General features: G+C 38.5%; 1 protein-coding gene across 2 annotated transcripts in view; it reads left to right on the forward strand.

Moving 5' to 3' along the window:
* JMY (junction mediating and regulatory protein, p53 cofactor) overlaps window positions 1-17,775 on the forward strand; it is an 88,402-nt gene that overhangs the window by 47,430 nt on the left and 23,197 nt on the right. For both annotated transcript variants that reach the window (XM_015140327.3, XM_015140328.3), the window contains exons 3-6: window positions 4,418-4,568; window positions 6,622-6,791; window positions 13,387-13,552; window positions 13,908-14,095. In XM_015140327.3, the coding sequence (XP_014995813.1) occupies window positions 4,418-4,568; window positions 6,622-6,791; window positions 13,387-13,552; window positions 13,908-14,095 (675 nt within the window). The remainder of the gene's footprint in view (window positions 1-4,417; window positions 4,569-6,621; window positions 6,792-13,386; window positions 13,553-13,907; window positions 14,096-17,775) is intronic.

Below are 17,775 nucleotides of genomic sequence, written 5' to 3' on the forward strand. Positions count from 1 at the left end.
TTGGCTATAAGAATCTCTTAATATTTGCTCTGAATATAAAAACCCATGAATAGATACTAAGCTAATCATGTTGTTAGATCATTCAAGAGTTATCTTCAGGCAACTGCAGGGTCCGGAAAATTTGCGTTTTGGATGCTGTTACATTAGTATATTCAGTTTTCTCCCCCTCATCTTTGTGATGGTACATTCATCTTGGCAGTTGTTTTACCAAAGAATCTAAGGTGGATTTCCCCCCTACTATGTTTCTTACATAAAAGCCAGTATCCAAGTGCTATGCTTCATAATAATTCCATGCCAGGAAATTTGTATTTATAAACTAGTTTCACTATCCTAGCTGACACACGCTCTTTTTCCATGTTAAAAACAGGCACTGTTTTCTTTCTAGCACTGAAATTGAAAACAGAGGTGTCATTGTTTTTAGCACATGATCCAGCTACCCAGTGCTGCACATCTTCAAATTTGCCAAGTTAGGAAAAGTACTTAGTACCCTTGTTTAATGTCTTAGGTACAATAAACTATTAAACAAGTTCCTTACCAATTGGCTGCAACATTAAAGCTATGAAAAGTCAGTTAAAAGACAGCATTTAAAAGCATAGAAAGCATGTTTATGTTCTTTGTATTTGTAGCTGTACTCATAAAGGTAAAGACATTAATCCAACAACAAAGTACAAGTCACTTTCAAATAACTTGTCACAGGTTTTTAAGAAAATTTTTTTTCCTCTTTAAAAAGCCATAATAGGCTGGGCGCAGTGGCTCAAGACTCTAATCCCAGCACTTTGAGAAGCCGAGGTGGGCCTGGGGTCAGGATTTCAAGACCAGTCTGGCCAACATCGTGAAACCCCATCTCTACTAAAAATAAAAATAATGAATTAGCCAGGTGTGGTGGCGTGCTCCTGTAATCCCAACTACTTGGGAAGCTGAGGCAGGAGAATTGCTTGAGACCGGGATGTGGAGGTTGCAGTGAGCCGAGATTGCGCCGCTGTACTCCAGCGTGGGTGACAGAGCAAGACTCCATCTAAAAAAAAAATAAGCCATAATGCAAGTTTTTACACTTTTTTTTTCTTTCTTCTCTATCGATAAATGGTACATGGACTTAACCATGCAAGTAAGAATGATTTTTGTATTAAGATTTTTGAATTCTGAACACTATTAAATTTCTGTTCCATAGTTGTGTCTGTTGAAAGCTAATCAGAAAAACTAGTTATTTCAACAGAGAGAATCTAATATAAAGAATCTGCTAACTAGGTATAAAGTTGTTAACCAGATAATTGAGAAGGCAAGAAAGTAACTCTAAGGTACCTCAGAGGAAGCAGCTGTAAAAACAGCTACCACTCCTTGGGTTGGAGAAACAACGACAAGGGGTTGGAATTATTAAAACTGAAGCATAGAGGAGGAACCCCGTGGAGCTGAACTGAAAAATAGGGCATTGCTTGCCTGGTGCTCAATGGAGAGACCTAGTTCTCAGACGATTCAGTACTGAGGGGTTGGTTTGTCTTGGGGTTGTACTATGAGCCTAGGGTTGAAAAAACTGCAAATTAGATTCTGTTATTGCTTCAGAAAGGAACTGCTGAGGCTGGGGTGATGCTGACAGGAACAGCAACCTGTTGAAGTCAAGGGATGCAGATAGAAGCATATCTCCTCCCTCTTCCAAACTCTCCTATTGGCAAAGGCTAAATGTGATTTGCACTCTCAAACCTAGCATCACAAGACAGGATGAACTTGGAGATGAATAGACAGGAATATACACACATCTTCAGACTTTCAAAGTTAGGGAGAACTAGCTTAAGGTTTTAGGTACAATCGACTAATTACAGATCTTTAACCTTTGGACAGATGTTATAGCTGCTGAGTTTTAAAAGTCAGTTAAAGGCTGGGTATGGTGGTGTGCACTTGTACTCTCAGCTTGCTGGGAGACTGAGGCAGGAGGACACTTAAGGCTGAGAGTTTGAGGCTGCAGTGCGCTAATGATTGTGCCTGTGACTAGCCCCTGCACTCCAGCCGGGGCAACATAGTGAGACCCCCATCTCTAAAGACAAGAAAAACTTAAAGTCAGTTAAACAGCAGCTTAAAAGAAAAGCATACTGGGCATTCGAGTATTTCACATTCTGTATATTTGAATATATTAAGGTGGCAAACTATGTTATCTTCACATAATTGTCAAAGGATTTAGACTTTTCAAAGAAGGTATAACTTCTCTAATTTCCATTTGTATTGTTAAATAAGTATAATCATGTCGTTGAAAAGAACTTCTATTATAATATCCTGAGTAAGGGATTTAAGTTTTGACTTGTAGCATTATTAAATTTCTATCCCATACTTGTAAATCCTAATTCTATGCTTTTAAACCTGTATGTTTTAAATTCAGAGGTAATTGCAATAAAAGAAAGCACACATGCTGATTTTGTTATAGCAAACAACTCCACTAGAATCCTTAAATCTAAGATGAAGTCTAAATATGTCACTTAGTGGGTAGAATCCCACAGTGGTTTCCTGTCAAATTAAATACACAATCCTTAGCCTGACATTTTAAATGTCTTTTAAGACAACCTCATATGATAACAACCTACTTTCCTAGTATCTCTCATTACTTTCATTTTTCTCTCCTGAAAGCAAGCAGGCTGGACTGCTTTCCATCCCTTAGCAGGCACAGAAATGTTTAGGCTTTTGCTCAGATTGCTCCTCGCCTCTAGCACGCTGTTTCAGTGGTTTTTCTCTCCTTATGTGCCTGTCAAAATGCCACCCCTTCTTCAAAGCCATCTGTAATTAATGAACCTCAACGAAGTTTGTCCTCATCTACACAACTGATATTCTTTCCCCACAGTACCATTTATTTTTCTCAAAGGTGTTTTACCCAGAGACACACTTAACCATCTAGCTAAAATTCTGTTAATATAAAATTCTCATTATTCCCAGATATTACTCATTATTCCCTTTAAAACGTCTGCCAAGACTTTGCACCCAGATCTACACCTGATGCTCCCCTTGATGTCTTAGGCATGCTCACTCATGACTTTTTTTCATATTCTAATTCTTTTTTTTTTTTTTTTAAATTTTTAATTTTAGTTGAGATGGGGTCTTGCTACAGTACCCATGCTGGTCTCCAATTCCTGGTTGCAAGCAATCCTCCCTGTCTGTCTGGGAGCAAAAGGAAAGCAGTTTTTGCATGTCTCGGCTCGCAAGCTTATCTTGCCCTTTGATATAGTGAGTTTGGGGTCCTGAGATTTTATTTTCCTTTCACAGCATTGTTTAGAGACTATGGGTTGTAGGCCGGGTGTGGTGGCTCACGCCTGTAATTCCAGCACTTTGGGAGGCTGTAGTGGGCAGATCATTTGAGGTCAGGAGTTCGAGACCAGCCTGGCCAACATGACAAAACCCAGTCTATACTAAAAATACAAAAATTAGCTGAGTGTGGTGGTGGGCACCTGTAATCCCAGCTACTCAGGAAGCTGAGGCAGGAGAATCACTTGAACCTGGGAAGCGGAGGTTGCAGCAAGCCAAGATAGTACTGCTGTACTCCAACCTGGACAACAAAGCGAGACTCTGTCTCAAAAAAACAAACAAAAAACAGAATATGGGTTGTATTATTTCTACCTTCAAAATTCATTACTAGCTTTTTTGTGACTTAAGGATACTTGGTCAGTGTTTTTTTTAAGTGTGTCATGGGTGGATTAACAATTTGCCTGTTTTTTTTTTTTTTTTTAATCCTAATAAAGTTGTCATTAGCTTCATATATAACTTGCTGATAGCCATTTCTCTATATGTGGTAAAGCAAGATTGTATGTATAAGTGATCCATTGCAGTTCTTGATTGTACCTTTCTTCCATGTTAAAACATACATATGAAGTGTTTTGAAATATACTTTTAATATTATCACTTCTTTAAATTTTGTTTTAGCATTCAACTGGTTCATTCCTGTCTATCCTTTGATTTTTGGCTATCTGAGGCATCGTGCCTGGCCTTCCTCTGTTATTGTTATCTAAAGCCTTTTCAGTATGCATATAGGCTGGTTTTTATATTGTCAGTGTTTTCAATTGTTTTATATAGTGGCTGTTAAGGAAATAAACAATTTAAATAATTTTGGGGGGGCATAAATAAGTCTTAACCAAAAAAGATAGTTTATCATAGAGGAGGAAATAAATTCCTCATCGAGACACCTAAAAACAATCAGTCTTAACATATTGGTATATATCCTTTGCCTATGTGTGGAGTGAGAGGGGGATGGAAGAAAGGGCAGAATGGGGAATAGTTTCTGTGTCAAATATCTTCAGTATTATTGTTAATTCACTTGTTTTGTAAACTAATAGCTTCTTCTCTGGAGCAGGGAAGAACATGTATTCTTTGTGGTATATAAACTTTAAATGTTTGAGGAATGAGTAGAAGACGCGAACTTCTTAATTTTTTATTTTTCTCTCTGAAGATTTCCATGGAGAACGATTATCTGGGACCTCGAAGAATTGAGAGTCTACAAAAAGAAGATGCTGACTGGCAGCGGAAAGCTCACATGGCTGTACTGTCTATTCAAGATCTTACTGTCAAGTATTTTGAAATAACAGCTAAAGCTCAAAAAGGTAGGTTTCTCAGTAAATTTATCCTTCAGGTATTTTTGAAAATGAGTGGTTAAGTATTTTATGTTCAGAAAAATTACATAGAAAAGTATGTAGCCAGGCGCGGTGGCTCACGCCTGTAATCCCAGCACTTTGGGAGGTGGAGGCAGGCGGATCACCTGAGGTTGGGAGTTCGAGACCAGCCTGACCAACATGGAGAAACCCCATCTCTACTAAAAATACAAAATTGGCCGGGCGTGTTGGCACATGCGTATAATCCCAGCTACTAGGGAGGCTGAGGCAGGAGAATTGCTTGAGGCAGAGGTTGTGGTGAACCGTGATTGTGCCATTGCACTCCAGCCTGGGCAAACAAGAGTGAAACTCCGTCTAAAGAAAAAAAAAAAAAAAAAAAAGGAAAGTATGTAAAGATCACTCATAATCCCAGCAGTTACAGAAAACCACTATTAGCAAATTAAGGCACGTCTTATCAGTCTTTTCATAGATATATATATTTAAATATATATCATTTAAATATGAATAGTAAATGATTATGTTTCTACTAAGATACTGAGGAAAAAAGCATAAAACCTCACAGAATTAATGTTTTCCTCGAAACTTTGAAAGTTAATAACACTGGAAATGTGAGAGTATTTTTAAAGTTTCTGAAAGCTAATTTTACAAGTGTTTTAACTGCAGAACGTTATTTCTGAGGACAAATTGAAGACATTAGAATCTAAGATACTTTCAAATTATATTTTAGAAATGTTGGCTGGGCACAGTGGCTCATGCCTGTAATCCAAGAGTTCAAGATCAGCCTGGCCAAGATGGTGAAACCCCATCTCTACTAAAAATGCAAAAATTATATCTGATGTAAATGACGAGTTGATGGGTGCGGCACACCAATATGGCACAAGTATACATATGTAACAAACCTGCACATTAGGCACATGTACCCTACAACTTAAAGTATAATAATAATAAATAAATTAAAAAAAAAAAAAAGAAATAAACATTGCTGAGAGGGACTCACAATTAATGGCACATAGGTCTCTCTGCAGGTGAGAAGTTAAGTACTTATTCACTTGTACAATGGATACATTGCATTAATGTGGGACCGGGTTGTTTCTTTTTTATCATTTGGTAATATTTATGTACACTGAGTAAAGAAAGAGTATGATTCTGTTTTATATTATTAATTCACACTCAGCATTCATTCCAACATCCTTTCATCATACTTCCCTCTACTTTAGAGGCTGGGAAGCTAAAAATGACTTTTTCAAGACTCCCTTGCAGCTAGAGTATTGAATGTGTAATTAAGTTCTATTAATGATATACACTTGCAAAAGATTTGGAAGGTAAATGTTAAAAAGGACAGCTTTGCTGCTATTTTGGCTGCTACTCCTATGAAGCAAGGAGCGACAAAGGACCAGTTAGTTATAAAGATGCTGTGTCTACAGAAGCATTCTTATGTCTGGCCTTTTATGAGTTTGAGACACATTTGTGGCAGCAGCAATATCCTGATCACTGGACCACACCTATGGCTGTGGGTTTCTGAACTCGGGTTCCTGTGATTGCCTCTTGATTCCACAGATCTATGACTACAGGAGAGGAAGCAGTTCTCTTGACATGGTATTTCAACAATCTTATTCTGAAAGTTACTCCTGGACATCCAACATAGAGTCTTCTTCTGTAGTACCTCTAATAATTGTGTAGTTACTAATTCCCCATATTAAAATTGTTTTTGCTTATAAAATAAAATAAAAAATAAAAAAAATAAAAATAAAAATGCAAAAATTAGCCGGGCATGGTGGCGGATGCCTATAATCCCAGCTACTTGGGAGGCTGAGACAGAGAATTGCTTGAACCCGGGAGGCAGAGATTTCAGTGAGCCGAGATCACGCCACTGCACTCCAGCCTGGGCAAAAGAGTACTCCATCTCAATAAAGAAAAAAAAAACGTTATAAGCAGTTTATCATGACAGCAGGATTTGTTTTTCTTTGGTCAGTGAAATCTTTTTCAAATGCTTCAGTATTAAGTCATTATTTGTCTTAATTTCTCTTTTAAAAATTATTAATAGCTGTGTACGATCGAATGCGAGCTGATCAGAAGAAATTTGGTAAAGCATCATGGGCAGCGGCTGCTGAACGGATGGAAAAACTCCAGTATGCAGTTTCTAAGGAAACTTTGCAGATGATGAGAGCTAAAGAGATATGCTTGGAACAGCGGAAACATGCACTAAAGGAAGAGGTAACAAAAATCATCAGAAAAATAAAATCAGAAAAAGTTACAATTTGTCATTTTAATCTTTGTACAAGACTTTTTTTTTATTCCATAGGCAGTAATTTTATGCCATCTCCATGAGATGAAAACACTTAGAATAGGTCCTGTGACTTAAGTTGTCATTAGAAGAGTTAGACATATCATATTTCACAACATCCCAGTGTGATGGTTGGCAGCACTGCACTGTTGATCAGAGGGGCCAGCATCAGAATTTCTTAGTTTCTGTAAAATTTTTTGTACTGTAAAAACATAAAGTTTTCCAGCAATTATTAAGAAAGTTTCACTGACCAGAGAAATTTAGTAAAATTTCTAAGGCAGTGGCATTTTGTTAGGATTTATTATATAATGCTTTCATACCATTACATTTTGGAACTTCCCATTTTATTCCTACTGGAACACACCGGTCTCCCCGATCTCCCACCTCCTGTCTACCCCCTACAGTCATTGTCTATCCTTTTTTACTATTGACTTGGGTATAAATATTCATACTTACTTTGCGGGTTGTCCCTATTGGCTTGAAAACACTGAGTACATATTTATTAAAGTAGCACATTTTAGTCTCTAGAGAAAAACAAATCATCATCTCTGCTTTAGGTATAAGAATACAGCTTTATGTAAAATATGTATTTTTTTTGGCTTAGGTTGTACAGCAAGATGGTTCTCATTGACATTTTTGAAGTGCTTATGCTCATATACACGTGTTTAAAAGTATATGAAGTAACCTATAAGGTGTCATACCTGCAATCTAGAAATCTTTTTGCTGATGGATTTTTATCATTATTTCATTTTCCCCTTACTTTTATTTGCTGGCTATTTGAAGATAAAATTGGAACTTGGCTTATCCGGGAAATTGTTCACACTTTATATTCAGAATCTCTGTGCATGGATTTCATCCCCATCTCATGTTCCCCTGAGGCATTTCTACTGTAATATCCTTTTCTAATTAGCTTGTTCCTCTCATGTTACTAGCTCTCTGGAGTTGTCTTAAATTCTAGAACTTTTAAACTTAAGTCCCTCTTTTTGCTTGAAAAAGAGTACCACCTTTATCTTCATCTTTGTTGTTGTTGTTGTTGTTGTTGAAACAATGTCTTGTTCTGTCACCGAGGCTGGAGTGCGATCACAACTCACTGCAGCCCTGATCTCTTGGGGCTCAAGCAGTCCTCCTACCTCAGGCTCCCAAGTAGCAGGCATGCACCCCCCCACACCTTGCAAATTTTTGTTTACTTATTTTTTGTAGAGACAAGGTCATTTTTATATATATATATATATATATATATCAGTGTGCTTTCTTTCCCTGGCAGAGGATTTTAACAATTCCTTATCTATTTATAACTCCTTGATAATTTCTGTGAACATACATGATCTGCTAGAATATTGAGCTGAATACATAATAGTCTTAAAGATTAGCTACTTATTTTTGTCTTTCTCTTACAAGCATATAGCTAAATTATGATTTAACAAGGTTATATTCCCCTCTTTCAGTTTTAATTCATCAAGTATTTATTGAGCATTGATTATATACCATGGTGGATTTGAGCTTAGGATTTGGACAGTACTGTCCAGCAGAACGCCCTGTAATCGTGGAAATGTTCTATGTTTACTCTCTCCAGTAGGGTAGTTTTCAGCAATATGTGGCTAATGAGGCTTATGCAACAGAGGAACAGCATTTTAAATTAAATTTAACCACATGTGGCTTGTGGCTACCTTACTGAACAGAGCACCTCTGTAGATCTGGGTTCTGCAAACTTAACTCCTTATGAAAGCTTCAGTGAGTTCCTTAACCTATGAAATGTGAATATTATATACCTTCTGGGGGTGTTATGATTTCATGAGTTAATGCATATAAAGCATTTGCTGTAGCACTTGACATAGAGTAAGACCTGGATAAATATTAGTGATTATTACTTTAATTCTATGTTATGTTTTGTGCCAGTATCACAGAAGGGAATACAGAGAAGAAAAAGATACATAATTTCCATGCTTAAGATGTTTACTTGCCTCAACCAACATTTCAGGGTTCAGTAATACAGAGAAGAAAAAGATACATAATTTCCATGCTTAAGATGTTTACTTGTCTCAACCAACATTTCAGGGTTCACAAAGCGTGCAGTTGACTAGGTGATGTGGCATTTTGTATGGGCCTTGCCAGAAAGTTCCAATAGTAGGAAGCTGTGATGTGGTAGACACAGCATGAATCTGAGCTGAGGTAGGGTTTTTGAGATCTTTGTCTAGGCAAGGAGATTGGTTTTTAGTTTTCATTTTCTTTGTCAATAAGTAGATTATTCCATAGGTGCACACTATATATTTCAAAGAGTCTAAATACAAAAGGTAGATTCCACTGTAAAGGCCTTAGTTTATATTAAATTCTGTTTTCACCATATAAATTCTGTTTTGGCAGCAGTTAGAGAAAAGTTTAAAATGTTTTAGTCCCTGTCCTTAGTGCTTTATGTATATTATCTTGTTAAATTCTCAAACATAACCTTTTATGCTGTAAGCCCAAAACCATTATCTGAATTCCCTGAAGACAGATATATTTCAGAATCCTAGGGGTTTTTTTAGATTTTAGAAAGGTAAGGTAGAGCATATAACTTCAGACAAGTGTTATTAATCCACTAATGAAACACATGGTCACATTAAATGGAATAAGGATTAAAAATAGTTTATGAAAAATTAAGATCATGTTTTTCCACAAATGGATTGTGAGATTTGGTTTGGCGTTAAATTATGGGAATTTTCAGTTTTCCAGGATTTCTGACATGTGGAATTCAAATAATTCTGTCAACTTGTGTTACCCTTATTTGTGCAGTTGTTACTGGTGAAACCTGTATTTATACTTGGGCTTGTCTGTTACTAATTCTTATGTTCATTCTTTCTATATAATAGGGCTAGTTTTAATTGAAAACTTGCCCTTAATGTCATTCCCCTTATGCTGTCCAAGGATTTTATGACCCTTTGAAAAAAACATATAGCCTTGCCCTGTCACCGAAGCTGGAGTGCAGTGGCACGATCATAGCTCACCGCAAGCTCAAACTCTTGGGGCTCAGAGCCCCTACTGTCTCAGCCTCCTAAGTCACTAGGATTACAGGCACATGCCACTATGCCCAGCTGTGACTTATTTTCAAACCCTCATTTCATTTCTTGACTGCATATTTTCTGTAACTCAAACAGTGGTGGATGCTTAGTATTTTTTGAATGAATGATTCAGTCCACAGGTAGCTTTTTTAATAGTCCTCAAATGTCTTTGGAACTTTCTAGCACAGTAGGGTGAAAGGCAGAACAAGGGCATAATTCATTTGCATAGTTTGCAAAAAGTGCCACCAGTCAAAATAGGTATACATGAAAACTACTTTATCATTATTACACATGGTGAGAATGATTGTGGAGTCAGCAGGGTATGTTGTACTTACCTGGATATATGGACATGAATTGATACTTCATCCCCTTACTAGATTTACTGTAAAACAATAACAATAACACTTTGATATTTTTCCTTATTTTTTGGCTGATAATCCCTAATTTTTTCTAGTGGAAAGAGCACTCTTGTAGGAATCAGGAGAATTGAGTCTAGCCCAAACTTTGCTAGTCATTACCTGGATCACATTGGGAGGTTACAATTTGGTTTGGGGTACTGATATCCTGATACGTGAAGTATGTTTAGGAGAGTAAAAGTTGAGCTATTTTAAGGTAGCCAGTTTTTCCTTTGAATGTTTAAACTACTTTCAGGGCTTCTTTCTTCTTGCCCAGGGAAGCACTGCTCTCGGGTATAAAAAAGACACCGCATTGTGGCACCCACCTTCCCTGCACTGCTCCATTATCTGGAATTAGTTCTCTTTTCACTCTGGTTTCTGTTTCCCTCAGTTCTGTGGCTGTCAGCTGAGGACAGGAAAACTCAGTCTGGAAATTTCAGATGTTAAAACAGGAAATTTAGAGCAGGGCGCCTATTCCATACCTCTTCATTTCTTATACTAAGGATTTTGCTTCCACGTTGAAGATTACATAGACCTCAGAGTATTATTTTGCCCTCACAGATTGCTCTGAGTCATAGCATCCCTTTCTCCTTTGCTGATCTCATAAAAGCCCTGTATGTTCTGGTTCTACAACCCTTTAGCTTTTCCCAAAGGCCACCACTGACCTATTGTTTGTCCTTTCAGAGGTTGGGATTTAACACACTCCTTCACTGCTTGTCTGCCTCTGATGAGGTTTTGATTGTCTTCAGACCACAGCCCTTGGCAAATCCACCTCTGGACTCTTGGTCTAGAAAGAACTCACTGAACCAAAAAATTGAGGGTGAGGTCACTTCTTGTAAGAGAATACCCACTTCCTTTCTCAGTTTGATTTTTGATATTGAGTGTGTCCTGGTAGCATTGTGCTTCTCAAGTGCTTTTAAAGTACCCTGGCCCTGGGCTGCAGTCAAAGTACTGTTCTCTTTGTGGTTGACACAGTTGATAGTGTAAAAGCATATCACTGGGGGACTTTCAGCCTTTTTCCTTAGCGAAGAGATTGGACAGGAGAGAGAAATTTACAGAGTGCTAGGGGAAGAACTTAGCAGAGCATCATGAACGTAGCAGAAAATGGTCACTTAGTTGGGTAAAATCAGAGTAATGAAAATGAACTAACAGCCGGGATCTGAACAGTATCACTGGAAAGTAATCTTAGATTAAGGTTTTTAGACTGGTTTACACTAAGGTTTTAACCTAACGATTCCCCACTTGAGAATAAAACCTAACATTAGATATCTTACCTGTTTGTATGCTGTGGTAATAGAGAGTGTGGGCGCAGATATTGGAACAATGTATATCCTACAGCTGTGTTTCCAGAACTGGGCAAGAGCCCCAACAGAGTATGAAAAGGGATGTTTATCATCTAAAGTGGCGAGTCCACGAGTCTCAGGGCAGACACTATTCCTTGGTTATTTTATGACTTAGGACAAAAACAACAGTTCATATTGTTCACATTCCCCTCTCTAGCCGCTTATAATTAAACCCACTTTGGTGGTGTTGTATTCATTGTCACCCATAAAATATTCCGTAACGCAGCAGGATCACTCACAGTCTTACACTTAGATAATCTATTAAGTATCCGTTTATAAAATATTCATAAAACAAAGTACCACTGTATTTAATTCACCTGGTTATTTTTAAATTTTTACCACTGCACATTTAGACTGGAGCCTAACCATTGCTTTTCAGTTCAAAATTCTTGTGAAAGGGATTTGAAATTATATTTTAAGAAAAAAATATTCTAGTTATTGGGTAAGACTGTGTAGATACCTAGACTGTAAAGCAAAAGCTGGAATTTTCTTTAAAACATATTCTTTTTATATGCTGACAGATTTTACCAACCTCACCAGACAAAAGGGATCATTTAGGAAAACAAGAATTCACTGTCTTTTTCCCTGTGGGTTGTCCCTGACAGTCAGTCAAGTATTTCTTTGGTATTCTGGGACCCCAGTGATGTTTCACATGAGCTCGTAAACAATAATCTTAATAATTTTCCCTTTTGTTCCTCCTGTCTCCTCCTTTGAAGGTCACTCCTTGGGAAACCACTTGAATCCAGGGCTCCTCACCGTTGCTCCGTTGGCTCTGAGGGCACACTGATGCCCATGTCGGGGCTTTCCTGGAGCTTCTAAGCATGAACCTTTAAACTACCAAAGCAGTGGTGCTATGTTCTTGGGAGAATGCTTACTGTCTCTAGAGAACTAGGCTTGTCCTTCACATCTCACTGACTCCTGAAAAGCCATTCCTTTGGCTTCTTTTATCTGCCTTTCTCCATAGAGCCAAATAGAAAGCCATAGAAATAGTAGGGTTAGGAACCTGTTACCTAAAGTACACTTTCCCCTTGGTGGTTTCATTCAGATTCCTGGCAAAAATTTTCCCACTCCAGGACCAAGAACTGACCAACCAAGCAAACCTCACAGAAGGCCATCCACCACTTTATGTGCCATGCCCAGAAATTTCTGGATCTCACTTTAAGTTCAGCTTAGGATGTTGATTACATTTACCTAAAGTGATACCTTACGGATTGCAAGGATTCTGTCTAAAGCAATTGTCTTCTGCTGTTCCACTCACATATTCTCACCTCACTCTACAGTCAACAGATCCCAGAACCCAGCCAGTCTGTGACCATGGAGCAAAGCAAAACCCCAGGAATGTGGCATTAACCAGCTTTTACCATTCTTGTAAATATCTGAGAATGGCCCCATCATTTTCATATATCTCTATGAAAAGAGCAACTACATAACTTAGCATCCACTTTTGAGAGGGAAAGCATTTATATCCAGATGATACATGTATTATCACCATAAATATCCATAAGTATAACATAAATATTAAAACCTTATTTTTACCATATTTGCCTACTTCTGCCATATAATGACTTGATTATTAATGTTTTTTATATATATATATTTTAAAGTCTAGATTCCATGCCTACAAGTTTCTTTCTGAGAGCAGTTACTTAGTAGGTTTATGCTATCTGATTAGTATTAATTTTTAATACTAACTTGATTTTTTTTTCTTGTCCCCACCAGCTAGAAATATTTTATTTTGTATTTTCAATGCAGATGCAGAGTTTGCGGGGTGGTACAGAAGCCATAGCCCGATTGGATCAGTTAGAAGCTGACTATTATGACCTGCAACTTCAGTTGTATGAAGTACAGTTTGAAATCTTGAAGTGTGAAGAGTTACTATTGACAGCGCAACTAGAAAGCATCAAAAGACTTATATCAGGTATGGTGTGCATTTAACCACATAAGTTCACAAAAGATTGAATATGTGAGAAAATACATATGTATACCAGGTATGTTTCTTCTGTTAAGACATTTAAAACATTGTTTTCTATAGGGATAGTGTTGGAGGGGTGATTTCAAGCATTTATTGAGCACTTACTGTTTACCAGATACTGCTGAACACTTTGCATACATTCACTCTATGAGGTATATTAAATAATCACCATTTACAAAGAAGCTTAAGAGGTAATGGCTTTGCCTGAGGTTACAGAGCCAGTAATGAGATTAGAACCCTGTTCTGTCCAAACCCTAGCCCATATTCTTTACCACTACTCTTTTTTGCTGTTCTATAACAGAAAAAAGAGATGAAGTGGTGTACTATGACACTTACGAAAGCATGGAGGCCATGCTGGAGAAGGAAGAGATGGCAGCATCTGCATACTTACAGAGGGAAGAGCTGCAGAAACTTCAGCAGAAAGCACGCCAGCTGGAAGCAAGACGTGGACGGGTTTCCGCCAAGAAATCCTACCTCAGAAATAAAAAGGTATTTAAATATTGCTTTTGTTCATTACTTATTCTTTTATCCATATCTACTATTCTCATCTGTTTTGTCCTTAAAACTTGCATATGTTTTAAAACTAAGTGCAATCTCTTATCAGTGCTCAATGCGTTTATAGTGCTCTGCGAATTGCCCTCTTAAACACATTGGAACAGCCAATAGTGTTCTCTTTACCTCAGGAAACACTAACGCTGACTCTGCTAAAGGGCACGACTACAGGATCCCTAATAATGCGATTCCTGGCTCCCTTCTTTTTTAAGGAGGCCCAGCGATGTTTTTTACAAGCTATGATTCTGACCTTCATCTTAAAGGAATTTTATAGATTGTTATTTCTTTATTTAACTTTGACTACATTTCAAAATGTTTGATTCTTGATATTTGGAATAACTCATTTTGTGTAAATGTGATTCTTCCTGTGTCTTAAAAAATGTTTTGCACTCTAGTTCAGATGTTAACTATCATGGAGCTGTTTCTAGTCACTGTAAGTGCAGAGTTGGAATCTGGAACTAGCTCTCCAACCTAGACCAAACTGATTATTTGCTTTAAGCTCAAATATTATAAAATATGTCATGTTCTCTGAGAACCCACCTTCCTGCTCTTCACCGCATTCCAAGGCTACCACTTCCTTATTCCACAGAAAATCGATACCTTTGCTTTTTGAAATAGATAGCTCTTGCACATTAAAGAAACTCAGGCAGGCATGTCTCCACAGTAAGTCAGGAACCCAGGACCTTCTATCACATTGTCCATCAACAGAACAGTTACCTTGCCATCCAGAGCCATGACTTTCACATAATTATGTGCCTTTGCACATAATTTCCCCGTGACAGTGGTAATTGAAACCCACTGCTGTATCAGCCCTAGTTGTGTGCCTCGTTTCATGTTCCAGTCTGCACCAACCAGGTAAACATTGCAGGCCGAGCGGGGTGGCTCATGCCTGTAATCTCAGCACTTTGGGAGGCTGGGGCGGGTGGATCTCCTGAGGTCAGGAGTACGAGACCAGCCAACATGGTGAAACCCCATCTCTACTAAAAATACAAAAAATTAGCCAGGCATGGTGGCATGTGCCTATAATCCCAGCTACTTGGGAGGCTGAGGCAGGAGAATAATTTGAACCCAGGAGATGGAGGTTGCAGTGAGCTGAGATGGCACCATTGCACTCCAGCCTGGGCAACAAGAGTGAAACTCCATCTAAAAAAAAAAAATTGCAGTGATTTCAGCAGGTCCTGTAGAACAGTTTTAGGGGAGAATGAAAAGTAAGATTTTAGAAGAGCACACTTTTTAGGAATATTAGTAGTATTTTATATATTACTTTTAGGTGTATAATGCAGTACTTTTGAGACTCGGAATTTGCAAACCTGCAAGTTTTTGAAAATGCTATGCAATTCAGACTTAATTGAAAGTCTGATTTCATTTTAATTCACCAGTATGCTAGGCACATTGTTAGACTTAGGATACAAAGATGAGCATAGCATAGTCCCTCCTCCTCCCAGTCTTGCAGAGAAGGCAAACCAGGTGAACAGATGAATGTTCTGCTGGCCAAAAACAGAGCAAGAGCAGGGAGTGAGGAAAGGCTTCTCTGAAGAGATGACACTTGTATTGGCTTTTAACATCTGAATAAAAATTGGCCAGATTGATGGTGTTGGGGTAATTACAAGCAGGACAGAATAGTGCTTAGCAAAGACACTGAAGCGGAAAACAGGATGGTTTGTCAGAGCATTCTACATTGTAAGACATGCTGCAGGGCAGGGACTAGGTTACAGGAAATTTTACATACCACATTAACAAGCCTGAGCTTTGTCTGTAGTGTAAGTTAAGCAAAGGGGTAATATGAACAGATTCACATTTTAGCAAGATAAGGCAGCATGAAAAATAGGTTAGAGGGAGAAGACATGGAAAGGTTCTGATTGGAAGGTGTCATTATCCTCCACCTCAATAACGTTGAGAGGTTAAGACTATGAAGTAAGTGAGTACCTGTGCAGGCTAAGAGATGGACAGATCTTGAACTGTCTAGATCTCACACTTTGCAGAAAAAGTTAGTAGGATTTAGTGATGTGGTGAAGGAGGGAGGAAGAGCCATTCTCTATCAGCTCTCTGGTTTCTGGATTGGACATTGAGGTGGATGGTGGTGTCACCAACCAAGATGGAAAACCCAGAGGAAGAGCACATATGGGTGGGAGGTGATGAGCTGAGTTTTAGACTTGCATATAAGAGGTCTTGGGCATCCAGGTAGAGATGGCTGTGAAACAGTTGAGACAATTGGGCACCTGGGTCTTATAAGAGTGTATGAGATGGTCTCAGAAGAACACAGTGAGCAGGTGATTTTTTAAAATATTTTACTTTGTTTTTATAGAGACAGGAGCTCACTATGTTGCCCAGGCTGGTTTCAAACTCCTGAGCTCAAGCAATCCTCAGCCTCCCAAAGTGCTGGGATTGCAGGTGTGAGCCACTCTGCCCAGCCTGAGAAGGATGTTCTTAGGAATGATGGGGTGGAGGTGGGAGGCTGATAGGAAAGAGCAAGGGAAGGTGGTGGAGCAGGGTAGATACATAGTTTGAGGAAGAAAAACCTTCATTATATTTAATATTTGTAATTCAGGAAGCAAAACGTTCTTGGCTAGGGGTGAGAAAACATTGTAAAGGGCACAGGTTATGAAAGACTTGAGTTGCTATGATGTAGTGCGAGGTGAAAGGCTCTAAGGAAAGAACGCTGGGGAACATTTGAGAGTGTGTGCAGAAGAAAGGGATCAAAGAGAAAGTAATCGCAGTTGGAAGAAGCAGGAGAGCTTGAAGTCACAGAAGTGAAGATGATGATTCCACACAACAGGGTGGTCAGCAGGGTCAGGTGCTCCAGAAAGGTAAAGGGAGAAAGAAATGACTCCATGACATCCAATATTGGTAGACTATTAGGGCCCTGTGTTGAGAGTTTTGAGAAAAGTTGGGGGCAAGAAGTAGATCTCGGTGGTCTGAGAAGGGAGTGCAGCAGAGGTCTAGAGCAGTGACTGATGGAATAGCAAAGGAAACTGTACAGGTGAGGGGTGAAGAGGAGCAACCTTGGTGACCATGTCCCACAAAGCTGTTGTACTCTTCTAGCAGCATTAAGAGCCTCAGGCTGAACTTAATACCAGCTTAATACCAGCTCTTCCCTTGTTGGTAAGTGTTAGCTCATATCAATTTAATCAGTATTCTTCAGTCTTCATTTCTATGTTAATCTAAATCTGAAGTAGGAAAACCCAGCACTGGAGAATCTCTCCATTTACACTTGTATGCTTGTACCCCAAGCCCAGCAACTGAGGTGGCAGAACTGCAGAGGGAAGGAGGAGGGAAATAAGGAAGGGTGGTGAAAAGATAGGGAATGAGAAACACTAAGTCCTAAAAGAAAAGCTACTGAGAAGATCAAATATACAAGGAAAAACAAATGCCTCCCCATGTAATATAATCCTATATTGCCTCGTTTACGTATTGACATGCCCAAGGGCACTGGCTTCTTGGTTTCTCTGGCACTCATCCTAAGATTGTATACACAGTTCATGTCCTGCCTCACCCCTTGAAAGAGTGGAGATAGGTGGTCTCCGGCTGTGCTCGTGAAGTCAATGCTTTGTGATTAAACATTTCAAGAAGAGTAACAAAAATAACGATTTTCTTTGTTTTTTATCTTCTTTAATTCT

This window comes from Macaca mulatta, chromosome 6 (assembly GCF_049350105.2).
Source record: "Macaca mulatta isolate MMU2019108-1 chromosome 6, T2T-MMU8v2.0, whole genome shotgun sequence".
In the NCBI taxonomy this organism is placed as follows: domain Eukaryota; kingdom Metazoa; phylum Chordata; class Mammalia; order Primates; family Cercopithecidae; genus Macaca; species Macaca mulatta.